Consider the following 24,440-nt stretch of genomic DNA (forward strand, 5'->3'; position numbering starts at 1 on the left):
TAGATCTAGACTTAGAAGGCGATGCGCAAAATGTTCCTGAAATATTAATTTATTAAACTCAAACGAATGCGGAAATATCCCAAAAGCATACAATCTGTTCAAAGTAAATATGTTCTCGTTCTCTAGCCAAATTTAAATATATTTTTTATACTTTGAAAACAGTATAACGGTCAAACTAGAATTTTCTCAGTGTGGCCAACAAGCTAGTCATTCTTTTCTCAACAGTAAACATCAACTGTCGAATTTCTAGTACAATTAAAATAGAGGCATTGTAAACAAAGTATTTAAATAGTACCTAAAAAAGAAGAAAGTTTGATCTTGTACTTTTCGATTTGTCAGATTATAAAGAAGATATTTGGTCAATATTTGCAAGTAAAAAATCTTTTTTTTTAACCTTTGCGGTTTATATCTTGAAAACGGATTAGTTGCAATAAAAAAAAAAGGAATTACCAGTAATTAAATGTCTAATTTTTTTTTTTTTTATTGATTCATGTCTTGTCTATGTGAATGATTAAATTTGCGAAGTCTTAGTTTGATCCGAGAATAGGTGTATAATGTATACACACCGTTTTCCAGACCGACAAACAGACTGAATGAGTTGATATGAGTTTTTTAAAAACTAGTCATGTATGTCTTATTGTCATAACTATTTTAACTTATCTATTAAACCACACAAAACAGAGGATACACTATTGTAAACCTGTTCCCCACCTATGCTTAGCTTTTCTTCCCGTGCTGACTAGCCAAATAGCATGGCTTGATTTTTGTTTATGCGTGGGGCTCAATTGACCTCAAGACACAAGTGTAGTGCGTAAGGAGAGAGACATTACTTGCTGTTTTTTATACAGAGAGAGACTGAGGATTTACTGTGTGTCAGTGTTTGTGAATTCAATTTGGATTATTGTTAAAGTACACGAGACTATAGAATCATTGCAACTGGGCTGTTCTTCTTAAGTTTGAAATCACTATGATAATGGCGACAGAATAATCCTTTATACATTTTCTTAACACTAAAAATGTGCAGTACTTACCTTTTTGGTCTATGTACAGTCGACCATCATCTAATTGAAGCTGGTCATTACTTTTAGAATACCAGTTGTAGTTTATAGTTTCAGCCACTACTTCAAGTTTGTCCTTTTTACAAAATAATTTGACATAGTCATATTGTTTGATGCTAACTGGTTCAGTAGCAAGGTTACTATCTGGTCTCAGAAAGCCTGTTTGAAGAAATGAAACATAATTATGGCTTATATATAATGGAGAAATTCATACGAAAAGGAATCATCTTGTTTTTGTTTAGTTTTATTCAATTTGTTTGTTTTTAATGGCCCTTTTACTTTCTCTAAGCAATAAAGTACAGTAAGAGAGAACAGAAAGGAGAGCGATATAAAGAAATGGGGTGGCGATGTAACAGACGCTAAACAAACAAAAAAAACGTAAAAAAATGAAAAGTGGGAGTGAAAATCATTTTGAAATAAATAGACAAAATAATTAAGGTCAAGGACGTGGCATTGAAAGCTCACAGTTGTCAAATAACTAATATAAGCAAAAGAGCTAAAGTACTGAAAAGAATGAAACAAATTATTTTAAGTTTTATTAAAGTAGCTCGTTTTCAATAGTTCCGTATTTATGTACATTTTGGAAGGTACTCCGGATACACCAAACGGCTTGGTTGTTGTGACCACAATGACTGAGGATGGCTGCCTGGTCGTGCGGTATGCGCCCTGGACTGTCGTTCGGACTGCTCGATGGTCCCGGGTTCATTCCCTTCCCGCTGACATCCTCCGTCGTTCTGAAGGAGGTTTGGACTTGAAAGTAAATTATCTTCCACTCTGAAGGACCATCCGAAACATTTAGAAAACATTTGACATGCACATGTAAAGAGCCAGTGTGACAAACTTTTAAAGTGATAAATACCTCAGCTGAAGTTATCACGAAGGTAATTGTTTCCTCTCCCTCCCTCTTTTCCCTTACTACACATTGACATCCCGACTCTTCTTGACTGATATAGCGTAGTAGAGAAGGCTGTCAGGTTTGATCTACTCTGGTCGTCAAGCAACTCATTTTCATTGTGCAATCGCATTCCATTACTCTCGCTAATCTGTTTGACCAAAGCTAACCTATTCAATCATCTTTGAACACCCTTTGTCTAATCACTGAGGGCGCCTCTCTCGCTTGCCCATAGGTCAGACATTCTGACTAATTGCACATTTAGGGCGCACTTTTCAGCTTATGACAGTGCCGCTTATCTTGCATCATTCACACTGCATAGCCACCAACCAATCGTTATCTTCTTCTCATCCTCACCATAGAAACACACACACACAAACACCATTACAAGATGTACGTAAGATATGAGTATGTGTGGTTTCATCACTGCCTTTAGGTTTTGGTCCAGAACAAAGAAGTTTTTTTTTTAAATGTAAATCGAACAATTTGACATGCACATGAAACATTTACACAGAAAAGCCCTAACACTTTCAGATTAATTCGTTCAATTCATTTTAGAAACTGCACTTTTCCTTCATAATTGACATATTTTTCGGATACAGTTATCATAACATCAAAGTACTGAAAATGTATTTCATTTATTTATTTTTTGTTGTTGATAAAAATAAAAACAAAATAGTGCCTTTTCTTCCAGGCTTTTCCACCTAGAGTCCTAGACTTATGTTTTTTAAGTAAATCTCTAAAAAAAAACCAACACTAATTGACTGTTATAAGATAAGAAGTAAAGCCTACTATTTCTTGTTATAGTTCCATTTTGTCTAAACGATTGACTCACGATATTTTTTAATAGTGACTGGTTGAGAGACACTGACAGCTGTAGTTTGTTCCAAAACATTTGATGCATAACATCTGTACTCTCCTTCTTCTCTCTCTGAAAACCCTTTAAAAGTTAAGTCACCAGTGTTGGCATCATAGCTAATGTAGCTACTAGGAGGGATATCTTGGTTATTTCTTTTCCACTGGTATCTAAATAAAAAAAAACAAGAAGATTACAAAGAGAGTTTATGTTTTCCCACAAACTCACATGCAGCCCCCAAAGGGTCCAGCTATGGGTCTTCTCCTTCAATATTTTCAGCACGAATATTGGAAGCTAGAAAGTACAGACTGATAGTAATAAATGTCTTCCCTTCCTCCATACAAATCAGGCGGGGGGGGGGGGCATTTACACGACGTGATTGTTTGGCCAGATGACCTTATTATTATTAATATTATTAGGATTATCACGTTGTTAACATTCAAAGTATTAAATGTATTTTCATGAAGATATTGTCTGACAGATGTGATGAACTGATCATCGAGTGATGTTTGAACAAAGGAAAACGTGGCTGATGAAATGTTCAAAGTCTCATTCACGGCCTCTGGAAGTAATTCTTCCCTTTGATCAAGTGTGGGATGGACCTTTGGATAGGATACACTAGTTATAAATAAATAACAATAATAAAAAACTAGTTAAATATGATTTTTAACAAATGACTAATTTACGTACATTCATAATTCATCGGTTTTTTTTTCTAAGCAAAAATATATTTGTTTGGTAAATTGATAGCATTTCGTATAAAAAAGGAAAATAAATTCTTCTTATCTTATCTTATATAATACAGACGTTACTTCAAAAAAGAAGATTATTACGTCCTACGCGTCATTCAGTCATGCATGTTAACCAATGACTTAAATTCTGCCAAGTCACTGGTTTTCCTGGCTAGCTCAAGCAAACCATTCCATGCTCTAATAGCACTAGGGAAGAAGGAGTATTTGTACACATTTGTCCTAGCAAATTGTATAAATTGGGTTTAAAAAGTGTTGTAAAGGTAATACAAAATAAGTTTAGAGTAAATTCGAATCATTCTTTAGTTGGCATCCAGAAAATTAAACTCTGTGCCTCAGACATTTATTTTTTTAACAACTTAGTCTTTTATTTCATCCAGACAAGAGTGTGTTTGCAAAAGAATGCACATTTATATATATTGTTGTAAATCTAAGGTAGGCACGAAACACTAAACTAGGTATTTATTTACAGTACAAACAGGCATGGACTTCAGCCATTAGGTCCCAGAATGTCCTATCTCAAGTGACACCAGTCCTTTCCTACCTAAATACCAATACAGACCAACGACGCACTTCCCAGTGCCGCCCAAGGTCCTCATCACAGTTCATAGCACAAAAGACGTACTCTCGGGTCAAGACAGCTTAACTTTAGCCGGAACCTCAAAAGTCCTCCTTCCTGTCTAAACATGTCTCTACTACTTGTCTTTAGTAGTGCGGGCGGGAGCAGAGTTACAACATTGCCCCTGTCGGTGCGTAGGTTATGGTATTATAGCACCAATGTTTATTAAGTGCACAATTTTTGAACGCATTTTCTTTGTTGCCTTTCTTGTAAGCTTATGGAATGGTTTTGTTATGCTGGTGTAACGTTTGTTGAGATTCTTCTGTGTTCCCCTGTTTAGGGTGAATATCTAAGGCATGACTGCATTTCGCAGTTATTTCGATGCCATAGTATACTAGACCTTTTAGTTTGTCTTTACTTTTGTCTTTACAGGGAGTTAGTATGGGATTGGAAGTCTACACTGGAGACTAGAGACAGCAGTGTGTTGTGTTGTGGTTTCGAACATTAATGTGTACGTTGTGGGACAGCAAGGTGTAGAATTATTGTTTAATTAATAGATCCACAGTATTAGAATGTTTCAAATTCAATGTCATTACTCCATCAGTTTGTCATCATAACTTACATTCATATCATTAAACAATTACATTGTTAACAGGGAGTCACTTATTTATTGTGTGCCTGTTGAATGTCAGGGGCCCGGGCAAACGAGCTAAGGCTTTAGCATAACTCTGACAGCCCCCTTCTCAGATTTGGTCGTCCCGGACAAAATCTACCTCACGACATGAGCTGTGGAGGTTAGTTGATGTAGGCGGTGGTCTATCGGTTGGAGCGACAATGGGCTTAACTTGCCATCTCGATGGAGCCATCTGCGTTGTAGTCTGCGTATGCCTCTTTCTCCTTCTGCTGCAATTGATCTGCCTTTGGTTAAGGCGACGTCGTTTTCGTTGTCTGACCTTTCCCTCAGTCACCACCGATGGTAGCCTCATGCCAGGAAGCGAGGCCGTGGATGTCATGGCGGTGGTCATCAAGACCGCTGGTTCTACACGTTGCTTCAGCAGACTCTCTCGATGAATGCTTTGCAATTTAGCCGGAGGCCCCTAGGAGTTCAGGTTTTCTAACAGGTCCAGCCGCATTTGGAAGACATGCCTGTAGGGCACGTGGATAACGTCTGATGTGCAAAAGTTCATCAGCTGCTGCAACAGGTCTCACAGGGTTCTTCTGACCACCTTCAGGGCCTCTCTCGCTGGTGAAAACAGAAGTATCTAAGACCACTGGTTTCAGACCCAGTTGGTGGGTTTCTTGACATTTGCATTCCCTTCGTGAAGCACCGCACGTACAGTTGTTGCTTACCGCCTGGATGCAGCACAGGGGTCCTTAAGGTTCAAGGCTTCAGGCTCGGACGCAGGCCCACATTTGTCTTGATCTGTCCAGTTCGTAGTGGTACTCATAACAGGTACAGCAATAGCTCCAGTCACAAAGCCGACCTCTTCTCTTTCTCCTACCATCTCTTTGTTTTCAGGTCTGTTATAATCGTTTAAATCATGGTGGCAATCGTTTTCACATTTCTCATCATTATGGTAGGACTCGTTATCGTTGCCACAGAGAGCACTAACATCACCAACGCATTCTTTGTAACTATCAGTAGAATCACTGTCTTGAATGAGTAACGGTTGGTTAATAAATAATGTTGGACTTCTCTCTCTCTCAAAGGTTCGATCTGGCCTTGCACAATAAGCATCAGTTTTTCCATCGAATGATTTATCGAATCCTGCAAAGTACTTTTAATTTTGTTACTTTGATCTCGTAACAAGTCCTGCATGGTGTTCAGAAGCTCACTAATATCTGGTTCTACCTCAATCAGGTAGGTCTCGGGATCCTCCCTTTCATCAACTAGGTTCTGTCGAAGACTGGCTCTCATCTTTTCTTTGGCACAGAAGATCCTCAGCTCCCTGGCTCGGAGCTCCTCTTTTAACTGTTTACAGCTAAGTTCATCTAACTTCCTAAGCTTTGTCATTCTTTCCTTTCGTTGAGCTGCCCAAATCCCACTTCTGACACCAATTGTTGTAACTCTAAGGTAGGCACTCAACGAAAGGGAGGAGGTAACACTAAACTAGGTATTTATTTAGATTTACGAACAGGCATGGACTTCAGCCATCAAGTCCCAGAATGTCCTATCTCAAGTGACACCAGCCCTTTCCTACCTAAACATGTCTTGTACTACTTGTGTTTAGTCATGCTCAGATGCGCGCCATCAGTGTGGTGCGGGAGCAGAGCTATAACAATATATATATATATATATATATAAACATTTACAAGGGCCCTGAGTGTATGATTCCTTACTATTTCTTCCATGTGTTAATTATTTTCCATGTGGCTAGGACAACTAAGCACCTTTCAAGACCAAAACCGCAGCGGTTAGATTTACCTAAAACGTTTCTTTCTTTGCAATTTCAACACAATGTTTTAAAACAAATTTTACACATGTTGTTCGTTCTGAGCCTATTCTTTTTAAAACCATCTAGACAATGTTTCCCAAACTTTTTTTCCTAAACGGAACACTTCGTACATTCTGAGTATTTAGCGGAACACTTTGGCCGAATTTCTTAGAGAGATTAATTCATGTGGTGGCCTACTATTTAATTATTCCAGTAGTTCGTGGAGCACTGATTGAGGGTTCCGAGGAACACAGTTTGGGAAACACTGATCTAGATATAGCCGAGAAGTGTTTGGCATCTGACGTACTATTTTATTAACATAATCTTCTTTTAAGAAGGAGGACTGTAATTTATAATAAAAGTTTAGATCTTTATCGATGGTCCCGGGTTCAAACTCTGCCCGCTCCCATCCCCCGTCGTCCTGCGGGAGGTTTGGACTAGGAAGTAATTATCTTCAACTCTGAAGGAACATCCGAAACATGTAAAACATTTTACAAACATTTTACAAGATCTAGAGGGACATGTATTATAGATCTAAGACTAATACATGAAAACATTGCTTAGTAATCTACTGTTTAGCCGTACTCGTAAGTCTCATGCTTGGCATGGATTTAAATCCAACTACGGTCACACATTGTATCATTTTGTTACAAATGACAGTGATAGGTAGAGGTCAACCTATGACCCCGGCGAGATAACACAGCAGCGGGTGTTCTCTGGAATGTACATGTATCAACAAAGACAGGATGTGACGTGTCCTTACGTGTTATTCCAGAAGGTACAAGCAATGTCCAGTGACAGATAGAGGTCACAACTTGTGACCCCGGCAAGATGACACTGCAGCCGATGTTTTCTGGAATCTAAATGTATAAACAAAGACAGGATGTGACGTTTCGTCACGTGTTATTCCAGAGGATACTAGCCGTGTTTGTGCAACTTTGGACAAACGATTAGAGACTCTATATAAGCCAGAGAGTTAATGTGAAAGTCAGTCGTGAGTGAGTCGTGACAGTCGATACAGACGACGTAAGACGTGTGCGGCTCTAGTGGAAGAGAAATGTGTACGACTGGATGCAAGTTAACTAGGGTAGAGTTAACTTGAGTGGACTACTGTCGTTTAAGTCTATACAGCGAACTACAGTGGACTTGAGCCGTTACAGTCGATACAGTCGATGTAAGACGTGTGCGGCTCTGATGTGGTAGACTTGAGTACGACTTGGTTCAGCTTTGGGAGACCTGGAGCGACACTGGAAAGTGTGTTGTTGGTCTGTTCTGTGGAATACGGCTCGATGCAAGTTGAGAAGAGATGAATTGCAACGAAGTGAAGAGATGAATTGCAACGAAGTATAGCTAACTGTAAACTGACAGATATTGTACAGTCTTCTACGCTACATGTTACAGTAACGAATTGTTGGAGTTAATAGTCATTAAAGTTATATGAAACTGAAAGTTTAGTCGTCAAGTTCTTTGCAGTGTTTTTATTTGTGTGCCTACTAATACATTTAGCCAGAAGATTCAGAAATACTTAACAATATTATAAAACCAAAAAAGGCCAGACATATGCACAGATGAAGTGAAACTGTGTGCACTAAGACATGTATACTTACGTTGGTTTAGGTATACCAGTAGCTTCACATTTGACAACAAAGTCAAGTTCACCCTTGTACAAAGTCACTGCTTCTGTTGGATTGGTGATGTCTGGAGGGCTAAGTAGCACTTATAAAATATAATAATAAAAAATTTAAAAAATTGAATTAATATGTCAGTTGATATTTTATAATGTAATACACAGCATGTAGAGTATTTGAACTACATACATATTCCTTTGTTAGCAAAAAAAAATTTATTGTTTACATTTAATTATAGCAAATATATTTTAAATATATATATATGTTCTAGCTTTTAAGTTTATATACAAACATTTATGATTAATAATATAAATTAACAATTTAATCAAGTAACAAAAGTAAGCAATAATTTGTTAGTTGGGAGAAGTTATTTGTAACAGAAAAGTTTCACAATTTATAATAACCATCCCATCTTTTTTTTTTTGAATTACCTTTTGTGATTTCACACTTTTTTCAAGGTAAAAAAAATGAAGGCAGACGGACAAAACATGAACGTTTCAAGTGAAACTCTCAAGTCAGTTATTATATCACATATTTCCAATACACAATTGTTAAGATAGAAGTATGCACGGAGACTGTAGTTGATAGAGTATCGCACTAATAACGAATATTCAGGTTCCATAACCATCCAGATCACATTTTTTTCTTCTTTCTTTTTCAATGACCAAAAATATGAATGTTTAATTACTATATCAGTAGAATATAAGGAGTATTCATGTAGGCTATGTATGTATGTATGTATGTATGTATGTATGTATGTATGTAGGTTCCGCATAGAAATCAAAACCGTTGGACCAGTCTTGATAAAAATTTTCTAAAATGTTCGTTAGATCATGGCGGAGACCTTATTGTATATTTAATATACAAGCCAAAACCTGATGACCCTATAAAAAAGTATCAAAATATAACCCTATTAAAGAACGAAACTTTTTAACAAATTAGGTGGATATGCCTCATAATTATTTTATATTTGATATCAATATGTCGGCTGAAAGGGTAAACCCATATACAAACTTCACTTTTATTTTCGTGGCAAAATAAAAACAAATGTGAAGGGAACATTCTCCAAGTCTGACATAGCTCTAAATGCAATCCACTAGATCAGAAATACCCAAACTATGGCCAGCAGGCCGCGGGTCATATCCGGCCATTTTGAACATAAAACATGATAATATTTTTTTTCTTGTTTCTATTTTCAGTGGGAACAGAATGACAAATTCAAACATTTTTTTGGAGCTTAAAGATTATTATTTGTAAGACGAAAGCTCACTAAACTTATTAAAGCCAAATCTGCAAAAAAAAAAGTTTCCTTGGCACTTCTCCACCAAATTAAAGATCTTTTTAGAAAATTATTGACGTAATTTTGTTAAAAGTAAATTCTTCTCAAGGCTAGGACTAAACTAACGATAGTAGGGAGAGAGTTAAATTACCATCTGTAATACAATGGCTTGAACAGAAGAGACTGCAGAGCAGAAGTAATGACTTGAGCTGTATCATGATTACTGATGTCTTATAAGCCAAATCGTATTCTCACTTGCAAAAACAAAAATATTTGTAATGTAATGTAACATTTTCAACAACATAATGCTAGCACCTGGAATGGATTCCCAAACTCCCATAACGTCCTTAACAGCATCCGACAATGGAACTGGAGCTTATTGATATTGCTAGCAGTTCTAAATTGATAAATTAATCTAACTACCTTCTACATAACTATATACACAAATTGCTTTCGGTTATTCACATTTCTCTCCACCATTTATATTTTTTCCATTTTATATTTACTTTCAATAAATCTTTGTCTTTATCTAGTTTTCAGCTAAAGCAATTCTCTATTTTCTAATTGTTATGTTATCTTTGGGTGTATTTCCCAAACCTTGAATGTACGCTAGTTTTTAGTTCGCTTCTACAACTCACTATAATCTAGTAGCATCATCTACTAAGAAAATACCCAATTAATTAATGTAATTTATGTTACACCTTGGTTACACTCGCGTCACAGGAAGCACGATTTACAGTAAAACCTTAACAACGACGAAATATGAAAAGACACGCCATTTTCTGGTTGTATTTCTAGATAGCTCAACCTTGACCATTTCTTTGAATATTCTTCTCCGATATTCTTTCCTTTTGGCCTGTACATTTGCGTAAAGATCTAATCTTGAATCTTCGCTAGATAGCTAGAAAGTATTTTTTTATTTTCTGACTTACTTTACTGCACCGCATTAGCAGTCAAGCGGGAAATCCCCCCCCCCCATGTATTATAGACGTTTTAAAATGTTCTAAAAACCCTCGGGAATGCATCCCTCAAGTTACAAGTTTGAATAAAGGTACACATATCAATATCCAGTAATAAATTTTTCAGATATGTCAGTACATCTATACGTAACAGATGAAGATGAAGTCAATTACATTTAGCACAAAGAAAAAAAAAAGACAATCTAATGAATACCTGTAAGTAAATATAAAAGAGAAGTTTAGGTCAGTGGTTCTCAAACTGTGGTCCTGAGACGACCGATGGAGGTCCGCAGAAAACTGTATACAATTAAAATAACTTCTTCGCTACAAGCCAGTTTATCAGATCTGATAATTTGAATAATAATCAACGCGCCCCTCACTATTGTTTAGTCTGTCTAGTACGAACTATTGTGTGTCGACCTAAACCAATGAAACGAAGACAATCTTCACTTGGATACTCCCGACTGGGCATTGAACCAAGTAGCGTGTGAATAAACTCAGATCCCAATCACAGATGATTCCATACTAATGCAAGAGCAGCTTATTGAACTATCCACAAAGAAGGAATTTAAACCAATGTTTGAACACGGAGACCACAAAGTCTGGTTACAAAAACAGATTCCAATTTTTATCCTGCATTATGGGGCAGCGTTTGTAAATAACAAAAGTGAAATAAAAGTTGAACCTCTGGTTATAGATCATGTACAATTAATCTGTCGCTAGTAGTTTAGGCGATCTGAAATTGTATGATAAGTATATGATTAAAGTTTAATGATTACTTAAGGATATACTCAACCTGTCGAACGATATCCTATGTAGAATATTCTATTTAAGTGCATGTAAAAGTAAAATATATGTCACTACAGGTTTAGGCGATGTATAAAATACTTGTCGCTAGTGGTTTAGGCGATGTGAATTCTTATGATTCAGGCTTAGTAAGGATGTAAGGTTAAATTATCTTGCTGAAGATTTGAAATCAGTTAATTAAATATAATATTCTCGTGAAGGTGAACATCAAATAGTAGTGGACACTGGTTAAATGGATATAATCCAAACTTTATCATGAAGTATTTGTTATTCTGACCTCGTCAACCAATATCCTCTTCAAGACTTGAAAGTAAGTAAAAGGTTATCAATTAAGTTTAAGGTTCCTATCTTTGAAAGAAGGCCAGAGCGAGCAGATATATATATATCATCTAGACATTGTAGACCTGTATCCTGCTAGCTTGATTGAAATAAGACACAAGAACTTGACGGTACTGAAAATTAGAACTGCAAGCACTAGTCCCAGGTTTATTGCTCCACTTCAGAACCGGAACATAAAGCGCAAGGGACTGTACTATTTGAGAAACAATGCTCGATGCCTGTCCTTTAGTCTGTTGCAATGTTGGGGCACCACACAAGATTTGTCAACCGTCTTTCTCCATTCCTCTCTGTCTTTTGCCTTGAATAGAACCTTTTCCAATGGCAGGCCCGTCCATTCTTTTATGTTGTCTTCCCATCGCTTTCTCTGTCTGCCTCTTCTTCTTTTTCCTGGTACTGTTACCTTAAGGAAAGTCTTTTCAAGCCCCGAAAACCTAGTAATATGACTATAGAGTTTAAGTGTTTGTTTCTTATATTTATTAGCAGGTCATCGTGAGGTGAAACAGCTCTAATAACAATGTCTCTTCGTTAGTGATGTGGTCTATAAATACATGAATATATAATAAAATACGTAACAGTACATAGTAACATATCCAACATGTCGACTTGATGTAACGGACGTCAGATAGGTGCAAACAATATTGTTATATTTGTGATACGTTCCAAATAGATAGATATTTAGATGGATGGATGAATGGATGAATAGATAGATAGATAGATAGATAGATAGATAGATAGATAGATAGATAGATAGATAGATAGATAGATAGATAGATAGATAGATAGATAGATATATAGATAGATAGATAGATAGATAGATAGATAGATAGATAGATAGAATTTGTATCCAGTATTAGATCTACTTACCATGTAAGTAGAAAAACTAAGCACTGTTCACAATTTAATCGACTAGCGCTATGTTTCCCAAATCGTGCATTTCTTCCTCCCAATGTGCTTGGATAAAAAAAAAACTACTCATGACTCATACAATACCTCCGTCCCGTGACAAGGGTCTATATTGTGTTTACATATGGCTGTGTCGAATTTTCAAGGGACATTCTGAATAATATTTTTATTGTTAACAATAAAAAAAACAGAATACACACCCATCGTTGGCAAACAAGAAGACGATAAAAAATGTAAATTTTTATAAAAAAGTTTATTACAGACACAAAAAAGAAGAGGTGATCTTACAGTGAACGCAGATATAGGTCAATAGGTTTAGAATAAGGACTAATGTCGAGATGGCTTTCTCAGTAAACATTCAGGATGATCTTGCAGTCAGGTGATAATAGTAGTGGGAAATAAATGGTCTTCCCTGCTTTTAGGGCTAAATGTCGGAGCCGGATGCCTTAGTGTTTCTCAGGCTCTGTGGGATTCAATTGGCACTGTTGCAGTGGCGTAGTTAGGGAAGGGGGGGAAGGCAGATTTTAAAATTTGAAAATCTCACCGGGCCCCCACTTTAGGGAGCTCCCAAATGAGTGTCCGAAATTTGTTTTACATTAAATATAAATATTACGCCATAATCTCATACCATAATGTCGAATGTCAAAATTCAGGGCCCCTAAAGGCCCACGGGGTCCAAAACCCCGGCTTCTCCACTGCAGTGTTGTGGACTGCTCTGGATTTCAAAGTGATTCAAAACTGGATTGGGAATAAACCATAATAAAATGTACGATAAAATATTGGCCTTTAGAAAGTATAATCATGCACGGAACTAAAGAATCAACAGCTGACAGTTTTGTACAGAGTAAAAATGGAAACGAAGTGAAGTATGATGCAAATGAATGATTTTATGTTTCGACTTCAAAAAAAAAAAGGTTTGTTAATTTTTAGCTTTTTACTGACAAGCTTGTATTTAGACTATTTCGTTAAAAAATAGATTATCACTCTTAGGACTAGGATTAGGGGCACTATTTCCGGTATATAAAATAATTTTAGTTCAAAACACCAATTCTGCTATTTACTGCACTGGTAGAAATGTATAACCCCTAACCACGCTTATGGAATTTAGTGACTGTAGTTTGCTTTAGATTTTATATCGAAAAGGGAAGTTTTATCGTCAAATCTCTTTTTTTTTTTTAAATAAAAATATATGTGTTGTTTTTTTTTAACAAACTCGAAACCCACTTAGCTACGCTTATAAAATTTGGTGACTGTTAGTTTGCTTTAGAAGAATAATGAAAAGGGAGTTTTTAACCTCAAAACTCTCTGTAGGTTTTTTTTTTAAACTCAAAACCATCTGGAGGGGGGTTAAACTTAAAGCCTTCAGGACGGTGGGATTAAACTAGTATACTATAAATTCGCTACTATCATAGAATTTTGTGACTGTATTTATTTCTTTAATGTTACATTGAAGGGATGGCTTTTAGTTTCAAATCCCGCTGGATGGAGTTTTAAAATCAAAACTCTCTGGGGTGTGGGTTAACTTAAAGCCATCTGGAGGGTTGTTGTTGTTTTTTTTTTTTTGCTACTCTTATAGAATCTTGTGACTGTTGTATGCTTTAGTCTTATACTGAATAGGGCGTTTTATAGTAAAAAAAAAAATTGGAAGGAGTTTTAAACTTAAAATATCTCTTGGCTTCGCTCATGGAATTTGGTGACTGTCGGTTGAATTATTTTTTGTTTTATCGAAGAGGGGGTTTTGACCTCAAAAGCCCTACAGGGTATATTAAACTTACTTGGCAATCAGCCGTTGTATTGTGGGTTTCGCGACAGAGTGGACTGTTGTAACTAGGCTTGCATGTTAACTATGTTGTATATTTGCACATGACTTAGTCGCGTTGATATAGTTTTAAATATTATGTATAGTCATCATCCGTGTCATATTTTATCATTGAATCATTAAATCTTTGTTATATAAACTCTTGATGTTAACTAGTATACGTTAAAATATATTGCCATTACTTGTTCTCTTGGTATTTGACTAATATATTAGCTGATAGACTGTCGGGGGGGGGGGTGCTCGGGTAAACGAGCCATGACCAAATCTACAACCTCTGACAAATACCTTTACAGAGGAAGCTCATAGTAGGGATTTGCCACGTCTAGAATTTTAATTCCATAAAAATCTTCGAATAAGTGCCTTATAAGATAATTTATTTCTAACAATTGACAGCATTAATTGTGTATAATACATTTATTGACAAAAAATGCATAGAATTTCCCTTGTTAGTTCTGCGTACGTAAGTGCGATGCTTGTAAAAATGTGTACACAATAGTTTTAATGCATACAACAGGCTGGAGGATTTAATTTAAAATTGTTAAAAATTGTATGCTGCATCTGTTTATAAACATGTCTTTTGTAGATTATAAAAATGATTATTACATATATTGTAATTCATGATTATTTGGTATATTTTGTTCCTAAGTCTTATGCCTTCGCAGTTGTCAGCACATAAGTCAGACTTGTCAAAAAGTAGAGGTACATCCTGGGTAGTAACTTTGATTGGCCAGATATATCGTCTAGAGCAGGCTTGTATTGAAGTGTGACATGAATACGTTCAATTCTGTAATCATAGAGGTGAGAGATGTTCACCACATATTCACCACCAACAGATTCATATTCTGCTTCACTCATACCAAATGTATTTATATAGGCCACATTTTTCATTGGATCAGAGAAGGTAAACTTTGGTTCTTCCCCAACAAGGTCACTTTTGTTTCTAAAGTGAGTCCACCTGAAAACATTTCAATGCACAATTATTACATTCATTCTGAATACTAATTAATGTTTAATAAACGTATTAAGCTAATGAAAAAAACTAGGTCAACTTTATAATGTATATAAGCTGTACTTTTTACTATTCAGTCAACTATTCTGCAGTGATATTCGGCCGGGATCGGATATAGCCGGATATAGAAAATGGCCAAATATTCGGGCCGGAGCCAGAGATACTATTCGGTGTATCCCTAGAAAAAATACATTTTCCCGAAAGCCCCAATTAAGGGCTCCATTCCCGTCGCCTACACTACATTTATTTTGGTTTTGGTCCTCTAAATGTAAACAAGGTAAATTTGGTTTTACAAATTGTAATTGATTTTTACCCATTTTGAATGTAGAGAAATGACAGTCCAACAAGGGTATCATTTTTTGCTCTCAAAAATAAAAAAAAATTAAAAAAAATAGACTCTAGAACTATCTTTCTTTGATGCTATTAGGATTAGTTTTTATTTTAGAGCGCGTTTATAAATAAGTGGCAATGAGAAGGACAAATCAGTTTAACTTCTTTTAAAATACAGGGTTTGTGCTACTACTATTTATACTTTATACATAGAAGGCTCCTTTTTGGAAAAGAACGAAAATAAAATACATAAGCTTAATAGAAAGCTTGTGGTTTATTTGTGAATGGCTGTGTGCAGGTTATGAATTATTCAAAACCATGTCTTAGCAAGCACCCAGAAGGTAAAAATAACCTGTGTACAAAATTTCATGCGAGTCTGTATGGCAAATGCTGAGATTTCTTTATCCGTACATGAATCAGTCAGTCAGTGGTATTTGATATTAAAGGTCACTAGAATGGCCAAATAGAAATGCTCGCAAAATAGACTTCTGCTGCAGGAACAACACAATGCTACTTGTATGGCATGCTAATAAGCCAGTCCATATGTCATTAAAATCTAACTAGTAATTAATCCAGTTAGTAATGATCTATATTAGATTTCCAAAACTGCACTTAATGACTAACTGATTGATCTTACAACTTAAGCGCCTGATTAAACGGGCGATACTAAATTTAACAGACCAAAAGAATGTCTGCGTGTATGCGGGGGGGAGGGGGAGGGTAAAGCGGGTCGATCCAAATTAAGTCAAAAGTCTATGGCAGAGAACATGTGCGTGTTAAGAGAAAATAAAAGGTGTTTTCAGAGAGAGAGAGAGAGAGAGAGAGAGAGAGACAGACAGACTTAGAGAGACACAGAGAGAGTGAGAGAGAGAGAGACAGAGAGAGAGAGAGACAGAGAGAGAGACAGAGACAGAGAGAGAGAGAGACAGAGAGAGACAGAGAGAGACAGAGAGACAGAGAGGGACAGAGAGAGAGAGAGAGAGAGAGACAGAGAGAGACAGAGAGAGACAGAGACAGAGAGAGACAGAGAGAGACAGAGAGACAGAGACAGAGAGACAGAGAGAGAGACAGAGAGACAGAGAGAGAGACAGAGAGAGAGAGAGAGACAGAGAGAGAGACAGAGAGAGAGACAGAGACAAAGAGCGGGCCGCCTAAAAAATTATGTTTGGGATCGTTCAAATGTGTCCCAATTATTGCAAGCTATAAAAAAGAGGGGATGATCCGAAAATAAAAAAGATATAAAACCTGGAAACTAATCAACAGGCGTAACCGGTATGTAATGCTAGTATCTTATAGATCTTGTAGTCTATATGAGCCAATTTAACAAAGAAAAACAAAATAACTCACTTGTAATTCAGTTGTTGGGATATGTCAGATTTTGCTAGTACTGTCAAGTCTATAGAGTTTCCGTAAGCTATATATTGATTAGCATTGATTGGCTTTGCTAAATAAATAGGCACTGGAAAATATGTTTTTAAATACAAATGTACAAATAAAGAAAAATAAGTAAATGTTGTCATTAACCCACCACTTCAATAAGCTACAGGTTTTTACATCTCTGTACAGTGTAATGTATTTACACTTTGAATCATGAAATAAGATCTATAAATCTCAGATATTATTCAGTTGGAGCTGTTGTCACTGGCGAGACAAAAGACGAAGATTTATCGCCTAAATTAATAAGCTTAGGAAGGGGGGGCTCATTACCCTTGGCTGGCCCCCCCCCCCCACTTTATATAAGGAAACTCTATAAACTTATGTCTCCTTGCGAATGTACACAAACATGGGGAAGGAGTCAACACTGAGGGGAAACAAATCAGGACCCCGTGATCGTTTAGCATTCAACTGTACACAGCGTTACATCCTGAGATAACATGCAACGCTGATGACCACAAACTGTATCGGCTATTTATAGGTTCTTTATATACATCAGCTGCTCGAAGAAGGAGAACTGTTATGTTGGCAACATAGTTCTAACCAAAAAGCATAGGGTGATATAGACATATTTACTATGTAAGAAGTTAACTCCAATGAGTCAAATCCTGAAGTACGCTAGGCATGGACGTAGCCAGGATTTTTTTTCGGGGGGGGGGGGGGGTTGGGGGGAGAGGTGTGTGTGTGTGTGTACATAATCTTTATTGCATTCTGACCCTTCATTCTTCCGGAAGACGTTTATTGTGCCCTAGAATAGGTTCTTCCATAAGTTAGTGGAAAAATTGTAGATTCCCCGCCAATAGTAGCAAGGGGGTCTGGGGGAGCGCTAGGAGCTCCCCCAGCGCGGGGCGAAGCCCCGCCGCCAAGCACTATTTCTGATATTGAAAGCCAACAAAATGCATTTTCTAAGGTATCTACAATGCATTTTCCTGCTATTAAAAGTTTTATTTCAAAAACATAATGCGCTATTTTTAGTGACTTAGATCCTCCCACGCCGTTTGGCGCATTTGCCGTCAAGCTGTTTCCATAAAATAGTAGATTCCCTGCCATTACTAGCAATGGGGTCTGGGGAGCGCTAGCGCGGGGCGAAGCCCCGCCGTCAAGCACTATTTCTGGTATTGAAAGCCAACGAAATGCATATTCTGAGGTATCTACAGTGCATTTTCCTGCTATTAAAAAGTTTTATTTCAAAAACCTAATGTGCTATTCTTACTGACTTAGACCCTACCGCGCCGTTCGGAGCATTTGACGTCAAGCTGTTTCCATAAAAATCTGTCACTGGTAATGTCTGAAGCCTCTTCCCACCTGCCATGAGGACCTCAATAAATGAGTGGCGTCAAGTTGTACTAGGATATCATTGCAACTCTTCTTATGCGTAATTCATTTTGTCGGAGAACATGTCCCGCAAACCTCATGCGTCGCTCTCTCACAATCTTACTAAAGGGTCGACTCCCAGTTCGGCATAGGATTTCCTTGATTTAAACCCGATCTCTATAACTGACTCCTAAAATCTGTCTTAGCCATCTTTGTTGAGCCACATTTAGTGTTTTTCAAATTCGGCAGATGACTATTCACTACAGCTTGTTAAGGGAGCCCTGCCACTGGTAAAAATGTGTAACCACTCTTGAATACGCTCTTGGAATTAAGTGACTGTAGTTTGCTTTAGATTTTATATCGTCAAAATCATCTGTTGGGGGTTTTCCACCTCAAAATGCTCTGTAGGGCGATCTTAAACTCAAAACCACCTGGAGGGGTTTTAAACTTTAAACAAACGCCATCTGTAGAAGAGGGGTTTAAACTCAAAACCCCCGACTGGATTGGCTACGCTCAAATAATTTTAGTGTGTAATTTGCTTTTTTTTAATATTCAAGAGGTATTTTTAGCGTTAAACCCCGCTGAATGGGGGTTTAAACTCAAAACCCCTTTTGGCAACGCTCATAGCATTTTGAGTGCGTAATTTGCTTTTTTTCTTACACTGAAGATGTATTTTTAGCCTCAAACCCCCCTGACGGGGGGTTTAAACTCAAAACCCCTTTAGCTGCGTTCATAGATTTTAGTGTGAGTAATTTGCTTTTATTTATATTGAAGAGGTACTTTTTAGCTTCAAACTCCACTGGAGGGGAGTTGAAACTCAAAACCCCTTTGACTACACTCAAAACATTTTGAGTGTATTATTTGCTTTGTTTTTATTATTAAAGAGGTATTTTTTACCTTCAAACCTCGCTGAAGTGGGGTTTAAACTAAAAAACGTCAAAACTCATTTAGCTACGCTCATAACATTTTGAGAGCGTAATTAACTTTTTTTTATATCGAAGAGGGGGTTTATTGTAAATTTTGGAGGGGGTTTTAAAATCAAAATCTCCCTTAACTGGAATTAGGGGATTTTCGTTTGCATCTTTGTTTTGTTTTGTTTTATAGAAGAGGGAGGGTTAACTGCAAAAACCCCAAGTAGGGGGTTTAAAACTCAAAACCCCTAGTAAGGGGTTTGAAACTCAAAACCCCCTGGTAAGGGGTTTTAAACTCAAAACCCCATTGGTTGTGCTGGGGCAATTGATGGTTTAGTATTAAAATCTCACCTAAAATAAACAAAATCAAAGCAAAAAATCATTCACTAAATTCCGATACCCCCCCCCCCCAGGGGGGGGGGGATTTCATTTCGGGGGGGGGGGTTTGAACCCCAAAACCCCCACCCCTGGCTACGCCCATGACGCTAGGCGATATCCTTTTATATATATATGGCTCCTTTTGTCTCGAAAGGCAATGGATGCGCCCAAATGAGTCACTGGTTTTGGCTTAATCTTGAGACGGGGCAGAATCTGGTGTGGCTAATCAAGCCAATTCTAGAACGGCAGACTTCGCCACAATTCGTACATGTGTATGCCTCTGATTTAGGGCTAGCAGACAGGGCAGCTTTCTTTTTGTCCCTCTTGATTAAAGCCGCTTCAATTCTTTTATTCTCAGCAAGGGTTGTCCCAGCACGCACAGTCTGTCTCCATGCACTCCGGTCTTTGGCTATGTTTTCCCACATACTTTCGCTGATGCCTGAGGCTCTCATGTCTCGCTTGCAGAAATTTCTATATGTTAGTCTTGGGCGGCCCTTGGGTCTGACTCCTTCCACAAGCTCGGCATATAAGATATCTTTCGGGATTCTACCATCTGGCATGCGGGTGACATGTCCGAGCCAGCGTAATCTTCTTTGTGTCAGGAGAGCATACATGCTGTTCATATTGGCCAATCTTAAAACTTCCTGATTGGAGACATGGTCCCTCCAAAAGATGCCCATTATGCGTCTCAGGCAGCGCAAGTGGAAACTATTCAATCTGTGCTCTTGGTACATGTATGTTGACCAGCTTTCACTGCCATAAAGGAGAGTGCTCACAACACAGGCGTTGTAGACTAGGATTTTGGTCGCTGTGGTCAATTTACCATTTTCCCAGACGCGCTTGGAGAGTTTTTCCTATCCTTTTTGTCAGCTCGATGTCTAAGTCTAGGTTACTGACAATTGTTGAACCCAAGTAGGTAAATTCCTGCACCACTGAAAGGGTGTGGTTCCCAATTTGTATTATAGGTATTTCTGTGAAGTCTTGTGCCAGGATTTCGGTCTTGGAGAGACTTATAGTAAGGCTAAACTCTTGACAAGCAGCTGCTAAGGCGTTCACTAGCTTCTGTAGATCTCCTTGTGAGTGAGATACGAGTGCCGCGTCATCGGCAAACAGCAGCTCCCTTATCAAGATACGACGCCTTTTCGTTTTGGCTTTAAGACGTGCCAGGTTAAAGAGCCTTCCATCGGATCTGCTATGGATGTATATTCCGTCTTCCATGGATTTAAAAGCACTGGATAGTACGACTGAGAAGAAAATGCCAAATAGTGTAGGGGCCAGTACACATCCTTGTTTGACACCGCTCTTAATGGAGAATGGCCTGGAGGAAGAACTTTCAAACTGAACGGTGCTCTGCATATTTTCGTGAAAAGCTGACACTAGTTTTCTTAACTTATTTTGGCAGCCGATTCTCTCTAGTACAGCAAACAGACCGCTTCTGCTAACAAGGTCAAGGGCCTTGGTCAAATCAATAAATGCTATGAAGAGGGGCTGCTTTTGTTCTTTGCTCTTCTCCTGTAGCTGCCGAAGAGAGAAAATCATATCTGTTGTAGATCTACCTGCCCTAAAGCCACACTGCGACTCTGGATAAACACGATCTGCCAGGATCTGTAATCGCTTTAGTAATACTCTAGCAAAAGCCTTTCCGACTATGCTAAGCAGTGAGATGCCTCTGTAACTGTTACAATCAGAGCGGTCGCTTTTATTTTTATAAAATGTTGGAGTCTTTCAATTCCTGGAGGACCATTCCTTGTTCCCAGCACAAGCTTAGCAGTTCATGGAGTGGTTTGATTAGGGCATGTTTTCCAGCCTGAATTACTTCAGCAGGAATGCCATCTCCTCCGGGCGTTTTCCCATGTGCAAGCATGTCAATGGCTATGCTCAGCTACTTTACTGAGGGCGTTTCGTCTAATTCCGTCAAAACTGGAAGTGATGGGAAGTTGGAAACAGCATTTGGTGAGATGGCGTTTTCAATCTGGTAGAGTTCTGCATAGTGTTCTACCCATCGTTCCATTTGCAGCGCACGATCGCTGATGATTGAGCCATCTTTTGACTTGGGCGGAGCACACTTGCTGGTGTGAGGTCCAAAGGCTTTTCTTATGCCCTCATATAGTCCTCTTATCTAGGCGATATCCTTTTAGTTGAAGTGATAACAGACTCCCTCTTTCAAAAGAGAAAACTGTTTCATTCCGTTAAGAAGAGCGAAATAAAATATTAAGCACACTGTCTAAACAAAACACTAAAGGACTTATGATTCAAATTAAATAATTCTCAAAAGTACACTGAATATTTAGCTTTAAACTTATGCACTGAATAAACTGAGTTGTAGGCCCTGAAACAAGCTCCCCCTTATATAGGTTATAAAGCTTTTGCAGCAAATTTTTTTTTATTAACGCCCTTTACATTTTAACTGTTCTGTTTAAAATTTTGATTATTGAAAAGAAAATGTATTAATAAGCTTCTTGTTTACACTTCTCTTGAGACTTTGACGCGTACAAACGTAAAATAGTTTCAACGCCATGTGGCATGACTATTATTGATGCTAGAATTTACTGGTTTAAAGTTTGTTAACTTACAAATAACATTGACACAAGCTTCACCCATCGTTTGTCCAACAGAGTTAGAAACTATACACACGACACACATAATATCATCTGGTTTTTGGACGGATTTGATTGTTAGAGAATTAGCCTTGACAATAATTTTGTTTCTGTCTGAAAATAAAACAAATCTACATTTTAGAAAAAAAAAAAATTTTGTTACAAAAAAGTAAGGATTTCTGTTTTGATTGTTGGAAAATATTCATTAATTTTCCCAAATATAAAACAAAAACACGTGTGTTTTTATATTTAAGCAAAGAAACCTTCAAAACATATCTGTCTTAAAATGTTGAAGAATTATAGTTCAATTATTAAAAAAATATTACTCAATTTCATATCTATATACCTAATCTTAAAGTATTAGCTTCTAATTCCAACTTTACAAATTCGTTATCAATTTGTATGTATTACCTATGTAATTGGAATATTAAAACACTTTTCACTTTCCATTATGCACTAGATATTACCACAAAGATTAGCTTTCTCTAATTGTTTTTTTTTTTTTTGGGGGGGGGGAGGGAGAAAGGTTAGGGAATATTTTTTATGTTTCAAGTTTTTGAGGCTAATTTAAAAAAAAAAAGTAATATTTATTATATTTTCATCTCCTAAAGAATTAAAGAATAGCACTTTAGTCATATACACTTGTGTATCCGAGTGTACATCTATGTGTCCACATTTACAAAGTAAGCAACATATATAACGAAACTTTTCTAAGTGAAGAGCTCTGCCCTTACAACAATATCTATTAATTATGTAGAAGAAATTTCCCTTATTCAATATCAAACAAAATGATTAATAGCCAATTATTGAATAATTGATTAATCTTCTCTTTATTGATTCATATTTTGTTAGATGCAATTTAATAATAGTTTAAAGTATCAACTTGATTGGAGAAAACATTTCTTAAGGAGACTAAATCCTACAAATCTATGAATATTGAAAGATTAATTTCCCTTGTTGGTATCAACCAAAATAATCCATTACCAGTAACTGAGAGAAAATGGATAGTTTTTTATTCATCCTTATGAGTAGTAAATAAATAATTGTGCAAAATTTCAACCTGATCTGAGAATGTGTGTTGGAGAAATATGGTGTACACACTTTTTACCAGTCAGACAGATTTAGTAAATATAAGATGTATTATTATGAAAATGATGTAAATTTCTCTTTTTTAATTTTTGAGTAATCTTGTAATAATAAAAACAAAATTTATTGTAAAAATTAGTACACTACCATATATGGTATAGCTGAATGTGAATTGCAAGTATAAGTGTGTGAGTACTCTTCTTTATTAAAGGGTTAATGTGAAATTAGAGAAGCATAGATCTACTTTAAGTTCCAGATCCAAAGCAAAGAAAGAAAAGAATAGAAGAAAGGTTTTTTCGTTTTTACTAATCTTTTGTATAGATAGGAATTTATAATTTTGTACTGCGTGAAATAGAGGCTAGGAGGCTAGGAGATCACATTTTCTTTATTTTATGAGTTACAACTGAAAGGTAATGCATTATTTCTAAACTTACTTGTATGAGGTCCAATCTGTCTCGCATTAACATACCAAACTGCTGACGATGGAGGTGTCTCCCCAGAAGCTGACCTAGCTTCACATGGAATTGTCACATGTTTATTTTGAGAAACTGTTACATCCTTTGGTGCTTTGTTTTCATAGAAGATGGGTTTACGTTTTTGAAGGTAAAACAAGTCTCATAAAAATTACAATAATGGTTTAATAATTTAGTTATAAAATGGAAAATAAATTTAGAATAACCATTTTCAAAACATTTGTCTGTTGATTGGCTATATTATGCTAAGTATAGAAAACCATTTACAAACGAAAAGAAATTAAGATATCAAGTTGTAAACAAACATAATTAGTTCGTGATACAGACGGACTATATTATACGAATTTGGCTTTTGGCTCTGAGATAAATTGAAGCCATATATTAAAAAAAAAACAAAAAAAACTGAAAGCCAGGATTTGGAGTTATAGCAGTTTACTCAACAAAGGCAGGCTTAAAAAACTAGCTTAATACAGACACAAAGCTTTTATTAAGTTTAGTTGTATCAATTAGTTTGAACCAGTTATGTAATTAAATTTTTAAGAGATCTAGACTAACAATAATTAGCGATTAGAAATATTGAACCAATTCTTTTATTTAGCGCAATACCATGCATTTATCTTTCTCA

The 24,440-nt window shown here is 36.8% G+C and overlaps 2 protein-coding genes across 4 annotated transcripts in view; both read right to left on the bottom strand.

The window, feature by feature from the left end:
* LOC106080164 (neuroglian-like) overlaps positions 1-12,580 on the bottom strand; it is a 37,398-nt gene extending 24,818 nt beyond the window's left edge. For 2 of the 3 annotated variants that reach the window (XM_056015038.1, XM_056015039.1), the window contains exons 1-5: positions 12,424-12,579; positions 9,608-9,709; positions 8,157-8,265; positions 2,786-2,976; positions 1,032-1,217 (exon numbers count right to left, since the gene is read on the bottom strand). In XM_056015038.1, the coding sequence (XP_055871013.1) occupies positions 1,032-1,217; positions 2,786-2,976; positions 8,157-8,265; positions 9,608-9,674 (553 nt within the window). In that variant the 5' untranslated portion in view covers positions 9,675-9,709; positions 12,424-12,579. Of the gene's footprint in view, positions 1-1,031; positions 1,218-2,785; positions 2,977-8,156; positions 8,266-9,607; positions 9,710-12,423 lie in introns of all 3 variants that reach the window. The other variant, XM_056015040.1, reaches the window with a different exon arrangement.
* A 119-nt stretch (positions 12,581-12,699) lies between these two features.
* Positions 12,700-24,060, bottom strand: LOC129921612 (uncharacterized). Its single transcript, XM_056015087.1, has 4 exons — positions 23,777-24,060; positions 22,233-22,370; positions 16,970-17,081; positions 12,700-15,238 (listed from the first exon to the last, which is right to left on the bottom strand). The coding sequence occupies exons 2-4, from the start codon at positions 22,300-22,302 to the stop codon at positions 14,932-14,934; spliced, it is 489 nt and encodes a 162-aa protein (XP_055871062.1). The 5' UTR covers positions 22,303-22,370; positions 23,777-24,060; the 3' UTR covers positions 12,700-14,931.
* Positions 24,061-24,440: the final 380 nt, after the last annotated feature.

This window comes from Biomphalaria glabrata, chromosome 17 (genome assembly GCF_947242115.1).
Source record: "Biomphalaria glabrata chromosome 17, xgBioGlab47.1, whole genome shotgun sequence".
Lineage (NCBI taxonomy): Eukaryota > Metazoa > Mollusca > Gastropoda > Planorbidae > Biomphalaria > Biomphalaria glabrata.